This window comes from Ictalurus punctatus, chromosome 16, assembly GCF_001660625.3.
Source record: "Ictalurus punctatus breed USDA103 chromosome 16, Coco_2.0, whole genome shotgun sequence".
Classification (NCBI taxonomy): domain Eukaryota; kingdom Metazoa; phylum Chordata; class Actinopteri; order Siluriformes; family Ictaluridae; genus Ictalurus; species Ictalurus punctatus.
This window is the reverse complement of record NC_030431.2, coordinates 9,101,181-9,127,427: the sequence shown is the minus strand read 5'-3', so window position 1 is coordinate 9,127,427 and position 26,247 is coordinate 9,101,181. Positions and strand designations below refer to the sequence as shown.

The 26,247-nt window shown below is 39.4% G+C and overlaps 1 protein-coding gene across 1 annotated transcript in view; it reads right to left on the bottom strand.

Moving 5' to 3' along the window:
• Nucleotides 1-6,347: 6,347 nt before the first annotated feature.
• Nucleotides 6,348-26,247, bottom strand: part of wdr45 (WD repeat domain 45) — a 39,021-nt gene continuing 19,121 nt past the window's right edge. The window contains exons 7-10 of the mRNA XM_017489115.3: nucleotides 23,273-23,481; nucleotides 7,445-7,546; nucleotides 7,160-7,305; nucleotides 6,348-7,062 (exon numbers count right to left, since the gene is read on the bottom strand). Coding sequence (XP_017344604.1) covers nucleotides 6,953-7,062; nucleotides 7,160-7,305; nucleotides 7,445-7,546; nucleotides 23,273-23,481 — 567 coding nt within the window. The 3' untranslated portion in view covers nucleotides 6,348-6,952. The remainder of the gene's footprint in view (nucleotides 7,063-7,159; nucleotides 7,306-7,444; nucleotides 7,547-23,272; nucleotides 23,482-26,247) is intronic.

Below are 26,247 nucleotides of genomic sequence, written 5' to 3'. Positions count from 1 at the left end.
CCAGTGTTGAAAGTAAATTGTGGAGAAAAAACTTATAACCTATTTAAAAAAAAAAAAAAAAAATCTGTGGATGCACTCTACATTTAAATTTGGGTTGGTTGAGTAACTACTGGACAGAATGTAACATCTAGTTAATCTAGTCCAGCAAGATGTGATTTAATACACAATCAGGCAAACAAATAAATAACTGATATGTGCATATAAACACATTTGAGGTTTGAACATTACATAAATATTTCATAATACATTTCAACATATTTCTACCCAAGAAAAAAAAAAAAAAATTTTAACAGTTAACATTAAAAAAGTAAACAGTCTGTGGGGTGAAAGAACAATTAAACATTTGGTAACATCAGGCATTTTCTTTCAGAATTCTAGTTTTTCTAGGTTAAGTGCTAAATAATAATACCCCTACATTTAAACTAAACTTAAACTATTAATGTTATATGTACTTGTGCAAAACAGAGACACGATTTCAGTACCAATGGATGAAGTGACAAATAGAGTTAAGATACTGAATATATAGTGGTGCTTGAAAGTTTGTGAACCCTTTAGATTTTCTACATATTTCTACATAAATGTATGAAAAAAATCATCAGATTGTCAGAAGTCCTAAAAGTAGACAAAGAGAACCCAGTTATATATATATATATATATATATATATATATATATATATATATATATATATATATATATATATATATAATGTATGTATAAATAAATATGTATAAAATATATTAGAGCTGCAACAACTAATTGATGATTCTGAAAATCATCAACAAATCTCATTATTGATTAGTCGGTCTGCGGGCGGCAGGGGGGTACATTTACCCACTACATTAGTTCTGTTCTGAATACACGCATCGGAGAGTAAATTCTAAGGTTGTGTCCCAAATGACGTAATGTCACTTACACTACGCAGTGTGTACTCTACTGTCTAGTGTATGAATTTTAAAAAGTTAATGTCATCTCAAATGGAACACTAGCGGTTTTCTTATTAACCGGAAGTATAAGCCGCATCCTAGTCAACGGCGCATGACGTCATGAATGTCACGCCGCCCGCTTTAGCAGATACCCAGAGTCACCAACAATGACTTTCTTCAGTTTACTGTTTATATGCTTAGTTATATACCTTGTTTATTTTATATATAAGTATTTATGCATTATTTTCTATGGATACACAAAAAGCACTGAAGTAAACTACATTCCTAAATTAATAATATATATTTCAATGTGTGTGTCTGTGTGTATTCTTTTCAGTCTCATATAATTGGACAAACAGTTGTAGTCTGAAGTTTATATTTGTAACATTCAGTTTGTGAATTATATTTTAAACAAACCAAAAAATGGTGCTGAAAGTTTACCCCCCATCCGAGTAATCCAAAAATAATCTGCCAACTAATCGATTATGAAAATAATCATTAGTTGTAGCCCTATTTTATATATATATATATATATATATATATATATATATATATATATATATATATACATACAAACAGTTTGCTGAAGACAGGCAGACTAAGGACATGGTTTACTGGAACCATGTCCTGTGGTCTGATGAGACCAGGATAAACTTATTTGGTCCAGATGGTGTCAAGCGTGTGTGGCAGCAACCAGGTGAGGAGTACAAAGACAAGTGTGTCTTGCCTACAGTCAATCATGGTGGTGGGAGTGTCATGGTCTGGGGCTGCATGAGTGCTGCCAGCACTGGGGAGCTACAGTTCATTGAGGGAACCATGAATGCCAACATGTACTGTGTCATACTGAAGCAGAGCACGATCAGTATGCAGTATTCCTGCATGATAATGACCCCAAACACACCTCCAAGATGACCAATGCCTTGCAAAAGAAGCTGAGGGTGAAGGTGATGGACTGGCCAAGCATGCCTCCAGACCTAAACCCTATTGAGCATCTGTGGGGCATCCTCAAATGGAAGGTGGACAAGGTCTCTAACATCCACCAGCTCCATGATGTCGTCAAGGAGGAGTGGAAGAGGACTCCACTGCCCAAGAGGGTTTAAGACAGTGCTGGAAAATAATGGTGACCACACAAAATATTGACACTTTGGGCCCAATTTGGACATTTTCACTTAGGGGTGTACTCACTTTTGTTGCCAGCAGTTTAGACATTAATGGCTGTGTGTTGACTTATTTTGAGGGGACAGCAAATTTACACTGTTATGCAAGCTGTACACTAACTACTTTACATTGTAGCTAAGTGTCATTTCTTCAGTGTTGTCACATTAAAAGATATAATCAAATATTTACAAAAATGTGAGGGGTGTACTCACTTTTGTGAGATACTATATATATGTGTGTGTGTGTGTGTGTGTGTGTAATAGAAAATCGGTATCAGCCGATAAAGGCAATTTTTCATGCAGTCGGCTATCGGCCAATAGTTTAAAAACATTCAATGATCAAGGCTGATTATATTCTGTCAATAAAAATTGTGCGGAAAAACACATTGATTTTGTAAAGATGTCGTCTCTTGTGTGGAATGACAACAATACTGCAGTTTGTAAGCTCTGCAACGCTATAATTTTACACCGGAAGTGAGCAGCAGTCAAGCGGGAGTTTCAGCGTCGAGTATAATTCCCCCCCCCCACACTACTTGCATACTGGTCGCACTGAATTAAAGCGCCAGTACACGGTTCAAAGATTTAAATAAAGTTGGTTGACAAAAAAATATATATTGCACAGAAAAATATATTTGTAGAGTAGTGTTTCATATCCAGTTAATGTTAATGAGTTAATATCATCAAAAACAAAAGTTTATATTAGGCCTATATATTACCAGTTTGATATTCAATGATGAAGTAGAAATGTTTTGTTTGTGGTGAGTGAATGTACCTGACAGGCGGTTTTTTAGAATTCAGTCACTTAATTTTGTTAATATGAATTAATAACATTCAAATAAATTAAGAAATCTTACTTTAATCTTCAGAATGTATAATGTGTTAATGTTAATTTGAGCAATGTGTTTTCTGTTCATGGGACCAGCTCAACAACTTGTTGAAATGGGAGAATATATTTTTTTATACGATACAGATTATTGGCTTATACATCAGTGTATAGTGTATTGGCTATACATCAGTGCATCTATATATGACACCTGTTTGGAGCTGTTTGGCAGCAAATTTATGTAATGCCACGTTAACATGGTGAAGAAATAGTTTAATGGATCTCTGCCATGATGCATCCTAGGCAGCTAGTAATTATTAAATGTTAGGAACACAAACAAGCAACGATTTTGTTATCAAAAATAATAAAGCTGCAGATATGGAGGCCAAGAAGGCCTCAGGCTGCCAAGTAGCAGTGATGGCACCAATGGTTCTTATTCAGCATCAACCTAGTGTAGACGACATTGTCCACAAACACCACCAGGCTTATGAATGAGCAGTGTGGTTACAGAGCATTGAGACTAGAGATGAAATGGCATATGGCATTTGCATGAAGGACATATGATTGTACCTACTGAACTTCTCACTATGCTCAGTTCATATGCTTATGGTTTTGACCATGCCGCAAGGGGGGGGGGGGGGGGGGGGGGGGCATTATGAGGTCGTTAAAACAGCAAGGGTACTGTTCTCCATTGAAGCACCATGTCTTACTACGTAGACATGGTGAAAAAAAAAGAAGATACATGCCAGTGGTGATGGACTGTTTTAGCAGATGGGTGGAAGCAACAGACCTGCTGCAGGAACAGTGATTATACTTTTAGACCAGAGAGATAATTCCCATGTTTGGCATACCATCTTAGATTAGCTCTGACAGCTCTTTTTTCAAAAAACTGTGAAAACGGTGTTACAGCAACTGAGATAAACCCTGAGAGGGTGATAAACCCTCAGTCACAGGGAATGGTGGAAAGGGTGAATGGTACCCTTAAGACTAAACTTAACATAATTTGTGCTGACACTAAACTCAATTGGGTAGATGCTCTACCTGTTGCACTAATGAGCCATCACATGCAGACTAACAGAAATATGCATCTAGCACCACATGAAATGCTTACGGGTTGACCAACGCCTGTTCCATATCTTAGAGGTCCTTATGAAGGACTGCTGCTGGAGCAATTGAAGCTGCTATATATGAAGCCATCTATTCACAGGAACAGCGCAGGGGACCAAAAGAGGAGACAGAAGTTCCTTGTCCAGTGGCTCCTGGAAAACAGGTGTACCTAAGGGTGTTCAGGAGAAAATGGAACAAGCCAAGAAGGGAAGGGCTATACAAGGTCGTTGGCCCCCTATGCCAGATTGGTTCCCAAACAGAAGCAGAAGAATGAAATGGATTCAAGTTACTCAAGTGAGGACGAGGATATAGAAGTAGTTTGATGAGCCATGCCCTGGGTGTAAGTGCTAGCCTAACCTCTCCCCAAGGGTGACCCCATGTAATAACGCAAAGTATCTGGGTTGAAGAAAGACATTGCTGGTGCACCCAATGTGAAAAAAAAAATGTTTATTTTATTTTTAATTTTCTTCTTATTTTCTATTAACTGTAATTGGTTTTGTTGATTAGAGGCAGGGTGATTACTGTCTGACTTATTATTGTAATCAAAATGAGAAACTATTTTGTACTCATGCTTTATTGATTTATGCCTGTATCAACTATATGGGCTTAATCAATTTTGTACTCTACATAACTGTGACAACCATGTGCACTGAAGCAAATGCATGCTCATGCTTATAAACAAAATGTTTGATTTTTTTTATGGTCAGGAAAAAGGGAGAATATTTTACTCCTTCCTAGTCAAACGTGGAGGGAGATGCTTGGTTGTGTGGTCATTAAGAGAGTGGTTTCAGGATTTGGTCATAGATAGATGTTTGACGTGTTCATACAGAGATCACTAGTTAGTGTAACACGAAGGGACTGGCTTGTGAGATTATTCTCTTGATGATAGGTGGGACTTACTAAGTCCTGGTGCGGGGGGGGGGGTATATAGAACATATTATTCAAGCATACTCTAATAATCAATGAGATATGACCAATATGTATAATCAAAATTTAGAAGCATAATCTAAAACCACAGAATACATTTTAATCAGACTATATTCTAAAGCCTCTGGTATACTTTTTTTTTTATGCCTATGCTAGCGTATGTGCACAGTCATATGCATAGCCTTTCAAAGTATAGTCCACATGTACACGTACACAGACGTCAACGCATGTGCATTACAACAACTTGCACTACCCCTCTTGGCCTACAAGAGTCAGTGCAGAGCCGTAAAGAAGTCTTATGGCAACGAAGAACCAAAACGACATGAAGAACAGGGCTTAAGCAATCTCTCAGCATGATTAGCGCCCATATACAAAACTTTATACTCTTTAAGGTTAGAATTATAAGAATGTGGGTACTTTCTAACTTGCACTCGTTTCAGTCTCTCCCATTTATTCTTTGACTACCTTCAGAATCAAAGGCCCTGGGGCACTGTTGCCACCTTGTGGAACAACTAAATAGTGCTAAAGAATTAAATGAGCATGGGCGACCTGCGTAAAGCGTACACGCGATTAGATAAATCTGGTGGTGCACGTATAGTACATGCATACTCAGCTGCTGACGAAATTTGCGTCACGTGTACTGTACACTGTTCCTAGCGTACACGTAAAAAGTAAAGTATACTATGGGCTTAAGTGTATACTGAGCCAAAACCGCTCTTCCAATTAAGGCAACGCTGAGGCTTGGAAAACACCATACTTTTGAGTATTGACCTGGGATGAAAACCATTAATGTCATTAATGTTGTAGAAAAACTTTTTACAGAGAAAAATTCTGTCCTCATAAAACCTTTAAAAAAAAAAAAAAAAAAAATCAACTAGGTGCGCATGCACCACAAATCTGAGATTTCATATACACATGAATAATTAATTTTGGTGAAGGAGATTCGTTTGTTTTTAAGAAGAAAACCCTGCCTAGAGATGAGTTCACTGTCTCAGGATAGTATAAAAGCCTGCGTATTTTTGAATGAATTTAGACTGTCTGCAGAGGTCTTACTTTATTGTTTTAAATAAAATTATATTTCTTTTGACATCCATAACCCCTGGTCTCTGGAAGTTTTCTGACTTAGGTTGGAGAGATTTTCCACTACAGTCTCCCGAAGTTTTCTTCTGGCTATTTTATCAATTTTGGAGGGGCATCCTGTTCTTGGTAATGTCATGTGGCACCCAATTTTTTCCACTTTTTCCATAGCCTTCATGGTGTTTCATGGTATATCCAATGTTATCGAAATTCTTTTGTACCCCTCTCCTGATACCTTTTAACAATGAGATCCCATATACATATTCTTAAGGTTTTGTAAGCTCTTCATGGACTTCATGGAAATCAAGAAAAAAAAATCCTACAGAAACAGCTGATCTTTAGCTGGGTTTAATCAGAATCACTTTATTGATGACAGGTGTATGATAAGTACTTTTGAAGTTTGACTATGATTGGTTAATTCTGAGCCCCATCACATGAGCCATTATAAAATGGTTTCCATACAATTTTGTTGGTTGCTACATCACATTAAATATAGAAATTGATCTGACATGATTCATCTTGATTTTTACAGCACAAAAACTTGCAATTTTAACAGGGGTATGTAGACGTTTTAAGTGATTCATATGCTTTTAGATGAACACAACATATTCCCCTTGAATAAATGATGGTCCTAAACATAGCATACTGGCTACACTAGGGACAGCATAAAAGCAGGTGCATAATTAAGGTTTAATAATTGCACTGTATTATTACCCACCACAGAAAAATGGTTTAGAAATCATTTTTGCTCACTTTGCACAAAGTGCCTTAGATTTGTTTGCACAGTTGATTTACATAACCCTAAAACATAACCCACAAGTATGCTTAAAGTTTACTAAGCTATAGCAAGCACATTTTTCTTTCACTGTTTTGTATATAAAAGCAATAAACTTTTAAAATGAAGCTTAATAAAATAAACACAATGTCAACTTCATCCTTAGAAATCATCATCATCGCAGATGTCAAGATACACATCAAAAGCCTCCCGATTACAATTTCCATCGTAAGTGAAGACATATTTATGGAATGTCCCATCAACACATATAGCTGAAAGAGATGAGAAAGAAACTTTAACAAACATGGAGATTTTTTTCTTAGCTCAGTCACTAAGGTAAAGAAAGAAAGATGAAGAAAATTCACTCACCAATGACAGAGTTGACATTTTTGGAAGTGTTTTTCCCAAAGGCACAAATGCAAGCACATTCAGCTGGCACAGTAAAACTGGCGAGAGACCACTGACTGTCTACATATTGTCCAATGACTGGCCCGACTTTCCCCACCCGAGCCAAACTGAAATGGAAACCATTGTCACAATTGAGTAATGTTTTTTGTTGTTGTTGTTGTTTTGTTTTTTTTAACAATCTAACATTTAGATATGCAAGTAGTTAAAGATAGTTTTATGCTTGTATAGAGCCAATACAGGCCTTACGCAGAGCGTCGATTTAGTCTGGTATCCTTCAGTGCAAAAATGTGAACAGTGCCTTTGTCACTAGAAGCACACAGGAAGGACGAGTCATGGCTGAAGTTGATGCTGCAAAAAAGTGTAAAATTGACAAATCGACAATCTGACACTACAGAGCATCATTTAATTTTAGATTAAAAATCTTGGTATTTATTATTCTGAAAACCACACATGCGTTCAATACCCACATTTTTGTTCAAAATATAATGGTATTACATTCACTGATAAATTAAATGGCATTAAAGCTGGTAGTGTTGCCTATCACTTATACATATCTTTGCAGTCCACTTTATTATACTGACTGGCAATAACTCTTTGGCATCTGTTATTAGCCAAGAAGTTTTATAAAGCATTTACATTTGAAGGAAAAACAAGAACAGCTTAATACTGAAAGGAAAAATACATTTTATAAAAACTGGACAAATGATCATTTTGCTGTTTGGGATATTTTAAGCAGAAACCTTGTCCAGAGTAGTAAAAGAAAATAATTATCTTCAAAGATTACAACAACAGAAAGGCTACTGTCGTTGGTGGAGTGGCTGACCACTTTATGTCCCAGGGACCCCTCAAGTCTGTGTTCCTTCTGGCTCTCCCTTATAGTTATGCTGTTATAGCTAGTCTTGCTGGAGTCCTTGCTTTCAATCTGCACACAAAGTACCTTGTCCTTAGCCATTATGGACAATAAGTATACCTGATGATTCTCTTTCTCTCTAATGAGATGCCAGTGATCCTGATTAATTCTGCTCCCTGGACCTGCCTGATCCATCCTGATGCCCTACTTCTACTCCTACACACAGACAGCGTAAAGATCATTGAGATTACTGAAGATGGTACCACTTAAAAACCATGAAGACAGCTTTGGCCCACAATACACATGAACATTTATGCTATGATGGCTTAGGACTGCAAATGCAACAAACAGATTTGTACTCAAGTCTCCATCAGTGAACAGTGGATAAGACTTCATGTGAAAACTGTAGTGAATTTTCTGGTTACGCAATTGCACTATTTGACCATGTAGTACACAGTTATAGGAGGGATTTATTTATAATTGCACTACCGGTGTCACCCAGATGAGGATGGGTTCCCTTTTGAGTCTGGTTCCTCTCAAGGTTTCTTCCTTACATCATCTCAGGGAGTTTTCCCTTGCCACGGTCACCTCTGGCTAGCTCATTAAGGATAAATTCATATAGTTAAAATGCATATCCTGAATTTTTATTTCTTTGTAAAGCTGCTTTTGGACAATGTCCTTTGTTAAAAGTGCTATACAAATAAAGCTGAATTGAATAAAATTAAACAAAAACATCCTATTATAATAAATAATAAATCAGTACCTTGTTTGTGTAAGTCAAATTTCAAATTTAAATTAAATTCACTTCACTACCAGCACATAGAATTTGATATATACACTTTTGCCAGATTCTGGGCTCCCAATTCAGATTACACAAATTACCCACATCTTATGCACTTTCTGTCAAACTGTCAATCAAAGTAGTGTGTGCTGATTAATGGCCCGTTGTGCTTCTCTGGCCGCCATTTCTGTAGGTGACTTAGTTTATGATTGGGTGGGGGTAACCCTATCGACGGTATCAGTGGGTCAATCTGGCCCCTCTGTGTCTGGGCAGTGGTGGAGTGGGGTGTGTGAGGGAGTAGCCCCCCAACAAAGGTGTTTATGTTAACGAGTCTGGTTTTTTGGGGGGTGAAATACTTCTGAAAAGCGTATCAATGGTTAATACTGCGCATGTGTTTGTGTTGCTGTGTGGGGGTATTTCGTTTGTGTAACTACATTGTTAGAAAAAGCATGATGTTTGAATGTGTACATATATGAGTAGAATATTTGTTTGTGAAATAAATGAAAACAAATTTGAAATGAAAACGTTTTTAGGGGGCCCGGTTTGCCTTTGAATAAAAAGTTTAGGAGGTAAAGCGTTTTTTTAAAAAAAAGAATGTGTTTAAAAGTATCGCGCGTATTATATACCTTCTAAACAATCCTTTAGGAGGTAAAAATGTTAAAGTGTTGGTTAAAAGAATCGCCGTGTTGTTTAAACTAGAAGATAAGTTTTTGCGAGATGTCTTCCATTCGCTGGGTTAAAGCATTAATGATGTTAAAACCGAATCACCTCTCCCTCTCTCTAAACCCCGCCCATACATACGTGTTTCAGACACACCTCTCTCTCTCGCTCTCTAAACCCACGCCCATACACGTGTTTCACCAGCAGGCACTTTCTGTCAAACTGTCAATCAAAGTAGTGTGCCGATTTATGACCCTTTGTGTTTTTCCTGACGAGGAGTTTTGTGGGGGAGACACTTATTTTATGACCAGGGGTGTGGTGTAATCCTATCAGTTTGTTTCTGATAATGAGTTAGTGTCTGGGGGTGTTAATGGTTTTACAATATCCCCACAAATAGGTATGCACTATGTTTAAAAGTGGAGTCAGTTACGCAGAAGTCTCTAAGATGTCGGCTGTGTACCAGTGTTTGCGCTGTGTAATTTAGACGAACCAACGGCTTCTCATTTTAGCTCACCGCTAAAGTTTTATTTTTATTTTGTGGAATACTTCAAAGAGGAGATGGCTGTCTACCATAACAGTAAGTGTTTTATTATTATTATTATTATTATTATTATTATTATTATTATTATTATTACACATTATTAAGAATGTTTATTTATAAACGAATTTATGGCGCTGTTGTAATGGTTAAACAGGTATCTAACGCTACAGGTGATGCTGACATTGTGTCTATTCCGGACATCATAGACGAAATCAAGTTTCTGAACAAGGCAAGTGGTACGTACATGTGTTATTTTTTTATAAGTATTCGTTCCTATGTATGATGTGAATGTGTCGAATGATTATACTTTTTATTTTACACAAAGGATTGAACTCAGGCGGCGCGGCTCCGCGAGGCAGGTCGGATAACCCCATGCTCGGTAAGTGTTGTAATAATTAGATATTTGACGGTTATGTTTAAATGTGGTTTTAAGCTGTTTTCTTATGTTTTTTTTTGTGTGTGTTCGTTTGTTTACTGTTCAAGGATTGTCAAATCTTGTAAACAAGATCGCCACTCCAGAGTTCAAAAACCGTGTTGCGGGTTCTACTGAACGGCGTGCGTCAATAAAGCCTAGAAAGAACAAGCGTAAAACAGTTACGATCGCTCAGATCTATGCTCCGACTGCAGAATGTTTGAGAGACATAGGCATAGTGACATCTACAACGTCTACGTGCAAGCGATCAAGATCTTCCCCAGGATAGACAGACGGTATGTAGCATGTACAAAAAAATTTTTTTAAACAAATTAAAAAATAAAATAAAGTGTTTTTATCATCCTAATTCATACTGATTTCCTAATTCATGTTTACTTTTTTCCTCCCAGAGTCAGTTGTGAATGAACGGGCTGCCGCTGAACCGCACGCTATAGACTCTTTCCAACTCTGTGAGCTGGGATCACGAGTTGTTAGAATTGTGGGACGCTTGTGCATTTTCCCCGGCTCTTGGAGAATCGCATGCCAGCGAATGTCTGACTGCGGGAGAGGACGACTCTGAGACTCTGCCTTCAAATCAAGAAACTTATGGTCGCGAGTACCCGGCTATTATAGACAACAACAGAGCCTTAACTGAACTGATACGATCCGGATTCAAGACCATCGAGGGGCGTATTGCGGGGATTGAAAAGAGTTTTGCTGGCTTTGCAGAGAGTCTGGACAGCCTTGAGAAGAAACAACGTTTTTATAATCAATCTGTGATGGATACTTTACAACAACACACCATCACGCATAAACACATTATAGCTTCCCAGAGGCTCCTTGCTGGGGGAGACTCGCTGTGTTGGCCATGACCAATATCTGACAACGGAGTTGTTAAAGCAGATTGTACAATTAGTTAAAAACACCGAACTCGGGTGAGTTGTACAATACGTTTTTTTATACATTTGTGTGTATACGTGTATTATTTGCTGATTCGTATCTGTTTACTGTGTGTGATTTTTTTTTTTTTACTAGTTTTGTTTCAATTGAAAAAATTTGTTAAAAATATCAAAGCGTTGTGGTGAAACAGTTTGCAATTAGGGAGCAGTAATTAAATCTAGAAAATACGAAAACCACAGTTTGTGTTCCTTTGAACAGTGCGGTAACACATTACAGTATTTAATTCGGACAATGGAGGATCTGAGTCTACCACTGATACGTTGTTGGAATTATTAAACATGGCTAGATCAATGGCTGAGGTTCAAGCAGAATCAATTCCAACTTCGTCATTAGACCATGATTCAAATTCACAACAGGTTGGGTAGGGATCAGACTGCGAATCGTATTGATTGTTTAATTCTTCGGACCCGAATTTTGGGTTATCCGAATCCGCTATTGAATCTATTGTAAGAGAGGGTGGCAATGCTGGTGGTTATACGGTGATACCGAGACTCAGATTTAATAGTTTGGAGATACGGCGTCGTATAAATATGCATGTGATAACTGCTTCAGACCTGGCTGCGTACAATATATTTCTGCATGATATGTCTGAAATAGTGTCGTTTCCAGACTGTTGGCCGGTGATGGGGGTTTAATCAACTTTACCTTGAGAGGCCCTAGTCTACCCTCTGATGTTAACGCTGTCTTGTCACCTGACAACGATTGTGATGTGTACGTATTCGCAAACCAGGTTGAGAACATCATGCAAAGCAACTCTAACGTGCGGGCTGATGACTGTCTGGATCTGAATGTGTCTATAGCTCGTGGTATACACGGTGGTGCTTATCGAAAGATACGTGATTTAGCTCATAACGAAGTAATTGCCAGAAACAGAATGAATCTGTTTTGCCCCAACAATATATCTAACAATCTGTGTTGTGATCTGTCTGGCCCATTTTCTACATCCACAAACGTGTACTGATCTACAGCCGATAGCAGAGTCTCTGCAGAACACTGCGGGGTATTCAGTACAGCAAAAGATAGGGTTTAATGACATCACATGGTTTGAATGGTTGTTACACATTAAAATAGTGGTGTTCCATAGAACATGCTCTGGTCTGTTGGAACACTTTACGACCAATGACGAGCCTCATAATAAGACTGTGTTCTTGTATCTACACAACGAACATTATTTCATGATTAAGAATCTAAAAGCGTTCATTGGTACCCCATACGTGTGTGACTTCTGTTACCATGGTTTTACTAGCCGTAGAGAGCATAGGTGTAAATACGTTTGCGATGTTTGTAATGCGCCTGATTGTCATAAATACGCTGTCAAAACAAGGCAATGTCACGATTATTTGCTGTACTGCAGATCAGCCTACTGTAAAGTGCATAAACAAATGCAAATAGGACAACAGTACGCTCAGTGTGATGTCACTAAATACTGACAGGTAATAGGTGATGTCATGTCAACGGATCCACCCCAAAACACATGTGCGCAGCAGAACGTATCCACTGTAGCGTGGAATTGGTTAGTGACAGCGTACACCAGTGTTTTATACAACCAATAAAACTTGAGCCACCTCGCAACAAATACATATATTATGATTTTGAGACATAACACGTAGACGGTAAATAAGTTGCAAATTTCGTATGCACGATTACGTTTAAAGGGGAAGAGTTCACAGCCGCTGGTACAGACTGTATAGATCGACTTGTTAAAAAGTTTAGACAGCCTCATTATCAGAATGGGTTGCACACAATGCTTCTGGGTTTGACAACTTTATACTTTTGGAATATTTCACAAAAGCAGGGCTAACACTTCAAATTAATATGCAAGGCTGTCGGATCATTTTAATGTATGACAAAACATTCAAGCAATGTTTCATCGATAGCTACTCATTCATCCCTATGCGTCTGGCCATGACGTCCGCTGTGTTAAATCTAACCTGTGTTGAGAAAGGTAATTTTCCACACCTGTTCAACAGAATATAAAACGAAGGCTACGTAGGACCACACCCGGACAAGCATTTCTACGGCTATGAGAGAATGTCTGACAAAGAGAAGGCTCTGTTTGATGAGTGGTATGTTACAGTATTGGGTAAGGTGTTTGATTTTAAAAAAAGAACTCGGCATGTATGGCAAGAACGATGTCGTTTTGCTCCGTGAGGCATGCATGAAGTACTGCCATGAATTCATACAGTGTACCAAACTCGATGTCTGAAATAGTGTCGTTTTCCAGACTGTTGGCCGGTGATGGGGGTTTAATCAACTTTACCTTGAGAGGCCCTAGTCTACCCTCTGATGTTAACGCTGTCTTGTCACCTGACAACGATTGTGATGTGTACGTATTCGCAAACCAGGTTGAGAACATCATGCAAAGCACAGTATGCAAAGCATACTGATGAGGAAAGAGCGATTTCAGGCCGTTGGGTCAGCATCGAACTGTTGAAAGGTGTGGAAAAGGGTTATGTTGTAACGAAAGTGGACGAGGTGTGGCATTTTCCACAATGGTCAGAAACTTTATTTTGTGACTATGTTAAAACATTTTTATAATACAAACAAGAGGCCAGTGGGTTCCCCACACACGTTGTGACAGATGTAGACAAGGAATCGTACATCTCAGATTACTTTGAGAAAGAGGGGATTAAGATGGATGCTGATAAGTCATAACCCAGCACGGCGTTCTATTAACAAACTTCTGCTAAACTCACTTTGGGGTTGTTTCTCGATGCGTGAAAACTTGCTGTGTACAGAACGAATTTTGGACCCGGAACAGTTTACACAACATATATTCAGCGACGGTTACGATGTTAAACACTTTTCCTTCGTGTGAGACAGCATAGCGCTAATTCAGTGGTGTTATGTGGATGGGAAAGGGGGTCAGACTCGTGACATCAACATCTTTCTTGGGGCTTTTACGTCTACAGCTGTATGAGTTGATGAACAAATTGGGTGACAGCATGATCTTTACATCTACAGAGGGTGACTGGGAACCTCCGTTGGGACCCTATCTCGGCAATTTAACTGAGGAGGGTGGAGAGGGTGATCACATTATCGAATTTTGTTCAGGCAGGCCAAAAACATACGGTTACCACACTGCCAAGGGCAAGGTTTGTATGAAAGCCAAAGGTATCACACTCCGTGCGGTAAATTCAAATACCATTAGATTAGACACACTGATTGGACTTGTTGACCACTACGTTGTGGGGTGGATAATAGTCGTCATATACTGGCATACACAGACACCACTGTACGTAATAAACATTTCACAGTACACAATAGGTCAGTCGTTAAAAAGTTTAAGGTGTTGTACAACAAACGCGTGCTGCTCCCTGATTTTACAACGCTCCCATACGGCTTCTGACAATTTTTTTTCATAGTGGTGTGCGAGACACAGCTGGTTTTGATTTCAGATTACAGCACCCGTTTTCATGTGTGATAAGTGGCCCTTCAAACTCGGGAAAGTCATATTTTGTAAAAAAAAAATATTGTTGCAAAATGCTGTACAGTTGATTTCTAAAAATTTTTTAAATATTGTGTATATTTATGATTGTTTGCAACGGTTGTATGATGAATTGTTGAAAATGTACAAAATAATTACCACAGACTCTGAATGATGATGCTCTGTTTCCTGCCAACACAACTAATTTGATGATCCTTGATGATCTGATGAAAGAGGCCAGCGGGAGCAACGAGGTGGAAAAAGTGTTCACCCAGTATGTACATCATAGAAATCTTAGTGCTATTTATATTGTGCAGAATTTATTTTGCCAAGGGAAAGCCAGCAGGACCATCTGCTTAAACACAAATTATCTGATGATGTTTAAAAACCCCAGAGACGCTAATCAAGTCAGTGTTCTAGGAAGACAAATGTATCCCGGCAACACAAAATTTTTTATAGAGTGTTATGAAGACGCAACCATCAAAACTTTCGGGTATCTGCTGATTGATTATAAAACAAAAACACCCGAACACTATCGGCTCAGAACAGGTTTACTTGCACCACACCCTGTGGTATATCTCCAGAAAAAAAGATAGCGAAAATGTTGGCCAGACTTTGTAGAAACCTGCTGCTATTAAAAATATTATTAAAGCAACATCCAAACAAAGATGGATTATTTTACAAACTGCCACAGACGAACTCATTGCGAAATTTTGTGAAGTAGCTCTTAATGTTCTCTATGGTAATATACTGCTCACATAACAACAATACCAGAAACTGAGAAAGAGGAAAAGCGTAATCAAATTTGTTGCGGATAAGACAGTTGGAGTTAAAAGACAGAGACGTGTAATTCACCAACAGGGGGGCTTTCTTCTACCGCTCTTAAGCGTGGCTATTCCTTTCATCTCCAGCCTGATTGCATCTAGATAACAGGGATGGAGTACGCAGAGAAGATGTTTTTAGTCCCGCAGCATCAATTGGATAAACTAAAGAGCGGAACCCCCCGCGATTCTATTCAGCAGGTTGTGGAGAATGATTTGGACATAGCTATAAGTAATATTTTGCACCAATCTGACTTGGACAATTATGTTGTACCTTTTTGTAATGGACAATTTATTATTATTAATAAAAAGCTATTTACAGTGCTTTTTAACACTCGCTAGACAAGGGGACCGTGAAAATAGCACATTAACACTTCTGCAGACTGATCACGCTGAAAAAGAAAAGCCGTCTACGCCACCCGGCATAAACCCCCACGACAATTTAGATAACGTAGTGGACGATATTTTGAAGAATGTTCCGCAGAGGAGTGTAAAAAAACGGTCGCTACATTTTAGATGAAATATCTAAAATGAAAGATGTCACATCTTGGGACGATTCGGGGGAGTTTGTGTTTAAAGGTAGAACAATCCCTGGTTCACACATGCCCGATTTAGTTAAAGGCATCACGGCTCCGGAAAAGATTTCTGATGCCCAAAGACCTGTCGGCTGGCTCGAATTTATGGAGGCTTTTGCTACTTTAAACATACCATACTCAACAGTACCAAACCATTATGTCAGACACGCAATTAACTCTTTCAAAACCAAATCGACTTCGCCTATAACCATCTCGTCTAAGAAGCGTAAAAAACAGAAGATACTGTACACACCATCAGTACAAATGAATTATTCAGATGGCCCAGTATTCAAATCACCCACGTGACTCAGCGGCTAAGTTTTTAATCCACGAGTTTTCTAATGTTTATGATCTTGTTATTATCTGTATTGCTGGATGTGGCATATGTATAATAATAATAATAATAATAATAATAATAATAATAATAATAATAATAATAATAATAATAAAAAAAAATAAAGAGTCAAAAGAAGAAGAAATCTATGTTCTTTGTTTTTAGTGAAAAAATCTAGTATTAGACAAACACTTCATCCGGCTGATAACAATGAATACATTTGAAAACATTTTCATTACAACAAACTTTTTTTTTTAGTTTTTTCATAAATGCTGACACCATCTTGTCATTTTTACTAAAATCGCCGGTATACATCTTCAACACATGGTCATAATCCTACCCCTTTACCATGTGATAGAGAAAAAACACACAATGCTGCCTGCAGGTCTCGGATGAAAAGTCTTGGACTTAGAAAGTTTTTGATATTTCTGCTGAAAACGATTGTCATCTGGTTTATTACCAAATCTGTTGAAAAAACGACCCATGCCGACCTCCTTTATGTAGATGGCTAACCAGTGTTCACCCGGGAGTCCTGAAGGATGCGTGTTGATTATCACCATTGACGGTAATTTTCTTAAGTGAGCTTTTGGTAGGTAGTCACATGGGAGTACACCGAGAAAATGGGTATTACACGAGATCTTATCCATTATAGTCGTAAGCTGGATGGTGTCCATTTTGCCTATTAATAGTAATCAACCAGGATCTGTCTGCGATTTGACACTTCGATGATGCTGTCAAATATGGCATAAACAATTAAGTTGATCGTTCGGGGAAGAGACTGTCTAAAACGTGCTTCTAGTCTAATATTTACAGACTTGATAAGCGATACGTGTTAACTGCAGTCTTCGTCCGGCGTGAGATTAAACGCATAAAGGGAATAACCGTGCAGAAAATCCTTCCTATCAATGGATAGAGGCTGATTTTTAAGATGCTTTCCAGAAGCCAGAGCTAACTGGTAAAATTCACGCACTGCAGAGCCACTTCCATATTCAGGCTGCAGAGGTTTAGTGGGGTGCTGCTGGCCATCCAGATAAACTGCCAAAAATTCTAGGTCATAGTTTTTAAATGCGAACGGATTTTTATTATACGAGCCTGTAAACGCATCATTATCAACCATAGCCAAAACCAGATTTTGGTAGAGTTCCTAAGAACAAGTTTTCTTGATTACAAACACATGAGCCTACAGGAATTTAGAAGTTTTTCCACACATACTCTTTCGATGGGGTATTTGGCTGGCGTTGAGAGCAATGCTTGTGCGTGCCCCAATCTCACACCTGGTGATAGACACTTTTTTCACAAACAGCAAAGCTGACACGATGTTTAGTTTATAGGCTACAGCGTCGCTCCGCATCAAAGAGAATTCATCTTTTGCCCGTGTCATGCGAATTTTAATGTCCACACCGTTAAGCATACGTTTTTCTTGAAAGAATATTTCGCTGTGAATGGGTGCCAGTAGTTCAACAACATTGCTGGCGATGGTAAATGCAGCTCGCTTGGTCAAACCTCTATTACCACCAGCGGGGTCCGTTACGTTCATGTGACCAGCCGTGTCTTTGTAAAAGAGCCCCGCTGAGAATAGCGTTTCAAAAGAGCGTCTTTACCATTATTGGTAAGACACTCTATTATGCATCGATAAGGATGTGTTGGAGCTTTGTGATATGAGATTGTCTCCAAGCGACACATCCACTTGTGAAAATATTGTAGATCCGGCATAGTTAATAAGCCCCACGGGGGCTCCGTCTGCAATGTCTGCATTAGTGATTTTGAGATGTAAAAAAACAAGGGTGTTGTTTAGGTCCACATAATCCTCTCCAGTCCCCGCTATAAAAAAAAACTCCAGTGACGATGTTTCTGATATTGCTGATAACAGGGGTACTTCTATATATGTATTTTTTTCAATAACGGTTTGAGTCAACGGTATCTGTGAATAGATCCAGTTCGGTTTTTAAGCATTCTTTTATTGCATAGTAAAGACATGGTCTAAAATATTGTTTTAACACAGGTCTTTGGTCTTTATTGCTGTAGAGCTGGTTGGTGTCTTCTTGTGTTTGCATTTTACAACTGACGATTTCTTGGTGTTATGTTTTCTTTTCTTCATTGTTTGGCCACTCCTCCGAACCCCTGGGGAAACAAATTGTTTCACAGGCCTAAAATGCAGCTTGGCACATACCTTCCCGTAACTGAAGCGCACGTCTCGATTTTGATCGTCTTTCACTTGTATGGTTATCTCACTGACGGATGATTTATTAACGGATACGTAGTCTGGGGTGTCGTATCTAACACTAACAATCTTGTGATTCTCCGCCTCATGTAAGATGTACACATCTTAGCAGCAGTACGTAGAAATCACCCACGGTCTGGTATTCTATGATATCGGTATAAATATACATACTGTAAAACCCCGCATTAATGTCAGCCTGAAAGGGCGCAAAAGTTATACCAGACCTTTCAAGAGTATGGTCCGTAGTTTCAATAGCAATCCCTGGTTTTAATCGTAAAATACTGGCCACCTTTCCATAAAATGTCAATGTCTTCAGAGGTCCTTTCAGAAACACTTTATTTTTAACATGATTATAGCCAAGACTCACATTTTGTGTCAGGGAGGCGTTGATCTCCCTGATAAAAAAAAAAAAAAAACGACGTTGTCATAATATCCAGTCTTTAACTTGTAAGACGCATTTGATATATTGCCTTCAATATTACATTCAGTGACCCGATTCTCAGTCTTCGTTATTTCACCATAGTTGAAAATGAATGTAGCATCTTCCTCATTAAATGTGTACCATGACAGCGGATATTCAAATTTGATTAACCCGACTTGCCATTCTCCTTTTAGATTGCTAGTTTTCGATAACTGAGTTGTATAACATGAGATACGATTTTCCGGATAAACAGTTGTTGAGGCATTACAGGGACGCGTCACATAAAATCCACCCTCAGTCATGGTTGGATTTTTACATGAATGGGTGTTATCTATGAGATTTCGTTTGTTTTATGGGGTCTGTAGATCGACCAATTCTTCCTGGTCAATCCATCACGCGAATTTTGAGGGCCATCCGAGCCATCTAACCAAAACAAAGGTTTTTTGGCCTTGTTTCTTCTTGTCTAAAATTTTTTCCACTTCAAATCTTTTGTTTTTGTTCACAAATATTTTTTGCAATTCCTCTTCATAAAAAACACCATCAATGACATTGCCATCATAATCACACAATATATAGACGGGACGTTCATGGGATATGCATTCTATTATAGTGAAAAACTCGTGCGTATAGTTTTCTTTATAACCTTTTGTGAACGGACCTCTTACTTTATATTTAAATTTGGGGGTTATGGTGGGCCCGTCATTAGGTCCATATAGGTTTTTATACACCGCAGCTTCATTTCTTTGTTGACATCAATAGGTCTCATCTTAATGCTCCTGTGATAGCTGGCATTGTATCCATCCGTGATGTCTTCTAGAATATTGATATAGCGTTTGGAGTTTGTAGCAGTTAAATATCTCCACATCCGCCCTTTTAAGATTCTATTAAATCGTTCGACGATGCAAGCTTTTAAATTCGGTGGCTGTTGCAAAATGTTGTATATTTACTTTTTTGTCATGCTTTGAAAATGTTTATTAAAAAAATTCTTTTCCATTATCTGTCTGTAGTTTACGGGGCACCCTGCCCTCATCCAGCATAGATTCGAAAGCTTTAGACACCTCGACGCCGGACTTGTTTTTTAAAACCCGGGTCCACGCATATTTACTAATGTCTATGCACGTCAACAGAAAATTAACGTTGTCGTTCTCCTTGGTGTATGCAGACATATCGACCAGATCGGCTTGAAACTGCATATCAATACCATAAACAAAAACACGATTTCTTTTATATTTTAACGGAGCAGTTCTGTCTACCGTGTAAGCATAAACGCCGGCAAGCCAATCCGAAACTTGTTTATCCGTTAAATGAACCCGTTTCTTTTAAAATGCCGTCTTTTACACGTTTTTTACCACCAAAAGACCCTGCATTTGAAGGTGTGTAATACACTTTTTTCATTTCTTTCGACATAAACACTTTAGCCTCCACAAAAGAATAACTCAGATGGTCTTAAATGTCATGGTATTTATTTCAGTAAAAGAACACAAAACGTTATCATACATCATCGAGGGAGTGTAGAAATTTTATACACCTCAGTGTTTTTCCTCCACCATATATGCGATAAATGTATCGATTATTTCACAGACAACAGTCTGCTCATTTCTCGACAGAAGGATTGCACATATGTACACATGCATAAAATATCTAAAATTCTAACACGTCTGCCACATTCAGTCACAAGATCTAGTATTTTTGTGATCAAAGCCCAAATCGGATTGCATGCATTAATACAAATATGCAACAAAGCAGACCAATCGCACAACGTACCTCGCACAAGACACATCTGATTTATGAGATTTGTTAAACATCTCGGGTCAACATCGCATCCATTTACAGCTACGGATACATCAACACAGTCTGTAAGGCATTTGTACAACAGGCTGGATATCTCGCACCTAATACGGTGCTCAAGCAGACTCTTTGCTAATCCTGTAGCACTGCACACATTTCCCATCTCAAACGATTGGTCAAACAACCCTTCCAGCTGTACACTTCGTCGTAGTCAATCTGCTCACTGCTGACATCCACAAGTTTCTCTCAGACCTCGTGAAGCCTTATGTATACTCGTATACATAAGGCTTGTATGTATACTTCGTCCCACTTCGGATTCGAATACTTCGAATTCGATCCTTGAATTTTCTGGGGATTAACCTTCAAACCACACCGACTCAAATGATTGAGCGATGAAATGTTTAAGTCCGGGTTTGACCAGATCACGCGATAGTTCCTCAAAGTATTTGTCAAAGAAATACGCGTCAGGTTCGAACAGACACGAGTGTCTAATCTGACTCGGGTGATTCACTTCGCACCGCAAGCAGAGATCTTTGAGCTTTTTGTTGATAAGGTGTTCCCAGAAGGACCATGACTGTCGCTTTTATAACCTTGAATGCGTCAGATCGAATACAGCCGTCTGTGTCATCAATACCAACGTAGGCAGATGCGCCAGTTAATGTACCGCTGATGCCGTATGGAGTTGTGAGGAAACTTACGTTGTGAGATGTTAATTCCTTGCAGAAATTATCTAGCCAACTGTTGTCACATGTTTGTGGGAGGGATTCTAGCGTTGTTATCAGGTAAAGCCGGCGCTGTTTCCGGGGTGTTGCTGTAGCAGCCATAGGCAGCATCTTGAGACAACTTTGTAATATGTGTTCACTGTAATACCGGCCACCCTGTTTTAATCATCGCAGCATGAGGGTGGTCTTAAGAGAGGTTCCCCGGAGTTGGTAACGCCCTCTCAGGGTTAAACATTAGCTCCTTTACAATGTCACTCTCACAAAGAATTTTTGACAAACTAACACATTGTTGTTTTTTTCTTGGAGCAAAAGTTAACTCCTCGTGCTTTTCAACAGATCTCTTATAGGTGTGATGCAGGACAGTCTTCTAGGGATATTAGGAGTTCTCGGAGCAGCCATTGTGTCAGATAGCTGCAGACTGTCTTCTGTGTTTTAACCACAATGGCTTAAGACGATATTTAAAAGCCATTAACACCCCCGGACACTAACTCTTTATCATAAACAAACTGATAGGATTACACCACGACCCCTGGTCATAAAATAAGTGTCTCCCCACAAAACTCTTCGTCAGGAAAAACACAAAGGGTCATAAATTAGACTACCTACAAACTGTCATTCAGGAAAAAAAAACACAAAGATCATAAATCGGCACTCTACTTTGATTGACAGTTTGACAGAAAGTACCTGCCGGTGAAACATGTGTATGGGCGTGGGTTTAGAGAGCGCGCGCGAGAGAGAGGTGTGTCTGAAACACGTATGTATGGGCGGGGTTTAGAGAGAGAGAGAGAGAGAGAGAGAGAGAGAGAGAGAGTTGATTCAGTTTTAACATCATTAATGCTTTAATCAGCGAGTGGAAGACATCTCGCGAAAACTTATCTTCTATTTTAAACAATACGGCGATTCTTTTAGCCAACACTTTAACATTTTTACCTCATAAGGATCTTTGTTTAGAAGTCATGTAATACGCGCGATTCTTTTTAAACAACTCTTTTAACCATTTTTACCTCCTAAAGGTTTATGTTTAGAAGGTATGTAATACGCGCGATTCTTTTAAACAGATTCTTTTTTTTTTTTTTTTTTAAAGAGCGCTTTACCTCCTAAACTTTTTATTCAAAGGCAAACCGGGCTCCCTAAAAACGTAATCAACATTTGTTTTCATTTATTTCACAAACAAATATTCTACTCATATATGTAACATTCAAACATCATGCTTTGGTGGACACACAGCCTTTGTATTTTTACAATGCTGAAAACAAACTTCAGTGTGACTTATTTCTGTTACATCAACCTGTCAAGAGAGTGATACTGGACATAATATTGCTCCTCCCTCAAGCCAATATCATATATGAAAATGGGATTACATTTCAGGTCAGTCTTTACATTTAAGGTCAGCACATTACGCATCTCTGTTTTAAGCAAAATCACCCCCACATGCTCAACTCACACGACTGTCTGAACAGCACTTCTAGTAGTCTGTATGTGTGCAATTTCTATTAACTCCTCACTGTGTACATGACACAATAATGAATGCAGCTGTTAATCTGTTTATAAAAACATTCACCAGTATAATGTGGCAGGATCAGTTCCTCTTCGTAGCTCCACTAGTTTATCACGTGTAGTAGTGTCAAACAGACGGATCAAAGTACCCTTCTGCGATGCAGAGGCTACCACACTGCCAGGCTGATTCAGAGCCAAGCAAGCTATTTCACCCTGATGAGCATTGATCGTGAATGGTGCAGATGATGTACCAGGTTTTGTGTTAGAAAGGTCCTATGAAGAAGAGATAAACAAAGCTTTAAGTATATTTTAATCATATTCCTTATATTTTCATATAAGGAAAATGATTAGAATATAATTTGCAAAATATAATTTGTATTTGCAATGTGGAAAAGAAGGAATACTGTCTATGGCTAAGAGGTATACTGAGAGGTAAATTTGGAGGATAAGAACTGGTTCCTCATGATTTAAGATGAATTTTGTTTTCCTCATGCAAAATATCATGCACATTTAAACCAAATTGGTTTAAATGTGCACGATATTTTGCATGAGGAAAACAATATTGTTTTTAAGCAGATGTGTCTTGTTTAAGCTCAACTCCAATATACTGTGGTAGACAGCTAAAATAACAATCATTGCATCTCAATTGGCATAATATCTGTACTAAATGAGATGAGAATTAGTGTGTCCCAAATGGTAGTATGTTGAAATGACCATCTTAAAAAGGTACCGGGTTGGTCTACTATTTCAGGTGGATTTTCGAAGTGTGGATCCATGGACACTTTTTCAGCTAATATTTCCCATAACTCCTTGCACGAGGAAGGAGGAGTTTTGTGACTGTTTGCTTTGCTGAATTGAAGAAGTCCTTTTAGAGGTGTAAATGAAATGTGGAAAAATAAATCAAGGGAATAATAAATCAAATGACAGTATAAATTATATAAGGAATAATGGAAGAAGAAAGGCTGAAATGCAACGAGGAGTGTTTACAGTGACAGTGTTCTCTTCCGTGCAACAACATTCTCTTCTGCTACACAACGTGTTAATGTGTCCCAATATTTGCATACTCTTAATACACACTCAAAAGTATAGACTTCTTCCTTTGCAAAAAGAGTACATATCATACATAGTACATAGTATAAATCTCCGCCGACGCCGGTCCCAAGCCCGGGTGAAAAAGGAGGAGGGTTGGGCATCAGGCTAGCACCCTGATCCCGTAAAATCTATCTTGCTACGGAAACAACAAGCAAAAACCAGCGGTCTAAACAATACCGGCGCGATGACCCTGTTTCTCCCTTGATGACGGTGCTGGAGCAAAGCCGAAAGGTCGTCCAGCGCCCGATGCAAAATGGGATACTCGACGCCAATACGATCACACGAATTGGAACCTGGAACGTGCGAACGTTGTACCAGTGTGGGAGACTGGAGCAGCTTCTGCACGAATTCGATAATTACCGGCTTGACATTCTTGGTGTCAGCGAAATGAGGTGGACGGGAAATGGAAAAATGATAAGCGACGGGAAGATCGTCCTGTATTCGGGAGCCAAAGAACATCACGTGCACGGTGTCGGGATGGTCCTGAGCAAAACCGCGGCACAGGCACTCGTTGGATGGAAACCGATCAGTGATCGCATAATTTCCGCCCGATTTCAGTCTCGCCATGCTAAAATTACTGTTATTCAAGTCTACGCACCGACAAATGAGGCAGATGATGAAGAGAAGGACGCCTTCTACGACCAGCTGCAAGACACAATCACGGTTATCCCCAACCATGACATAAAGATCCTCCTTGGCGACATGAATGCGCAACTCAGTAGCGACCGGCAGGGCTGGGAAAACGTGATCGGACCTCATGGATCGGCAGCAGTAACAAGCGATAATGGAGAGCGTCTCCTATCCCTATGCAATCTTAACAACCTTTGCATCGGGAATACATATTTCATTCACAAACGGATTCACAAAAAGACGTGGCGGTCACCAGATGGGGCCACTCACAATGAAATCGACTATGTATGCATCCATCGACGGTGGCGCTCGGCTTTACGTGACGTACGGGTTTTTCGCGGCGCCGACGTCGGATCTGATCACCACTTGCTTGTGACTTCAATCCGACTAAAATTGAAAAGAGTGGCCGGACGCAACACCGTTCGGTCATTTGCCTCCGAGAAATTGAAGGACCGCGTGAACGCCGAGCACTTCCACATTGAACTCGCTAATCGATTCCAGATTCTTGACAACTCGGCCAGCATCGAAGAACAATGGGCGCAGATCAAGGATGCTGCCATAGAGACGGCAGAGAGAACGATTGGTCGACGGCGTGGAACGCAGCAAGAACGGTGGATTCAGGACCGGACATGGTCGTTGCTCGATGAAAGACGGGTCAAGAAACGTCAGCGCGATCAAGCAAAGACCGAAGAGGAGCGAAATGAAGCATCGCAGGCGTACCGAGAACTCGACCGCAGGGTCAAGAGGAGTTGCCGAGCAGACAAGAAGGACTGGCTGGACCGGAAGGGCACTGAAGCACAACTGGCTGCGGACCAGGGTGACAGCAGGACTCTTTTTCGTGTGGTCAGAGATCTCACTCGGGCCCGAAGCGGTTCCACTGGGCCGATAAGGGATACAACCGGCAGGATGCTAGTTAGCAAAGAAGAGCAGGACGCGCGTTGGGTGGAACATTTCAAAGACACCCTAAACCAGCCGGCTCCCGTAGCCACGCACGACTTTACAGTCTTTCCTCCTCCCTGTGAGCTGGAAGTGGACATGAGCGACATCATGGATGCTGAGGTCGCTGCAGCGATTCGTCATCTGAAAAACAACAAAGCACCTGGTCTTGACCAAATCTCGGCAGAAATGCTGAAAGCGGGTGGTGATGAAGTTGTACGGGTGCTCACTACGCTGCTCAATGACTGCTGGCACATGGAACGTGTCCCAAATGACTGGAGACAGGGTGTCATCGTCAAATTACCTAAGAAAGGTAATCTCGCAGACTGTAACAATTGGAGAGGCATCACCCTTCTGTCTGTTCCAGGCAAGGTATTTTGT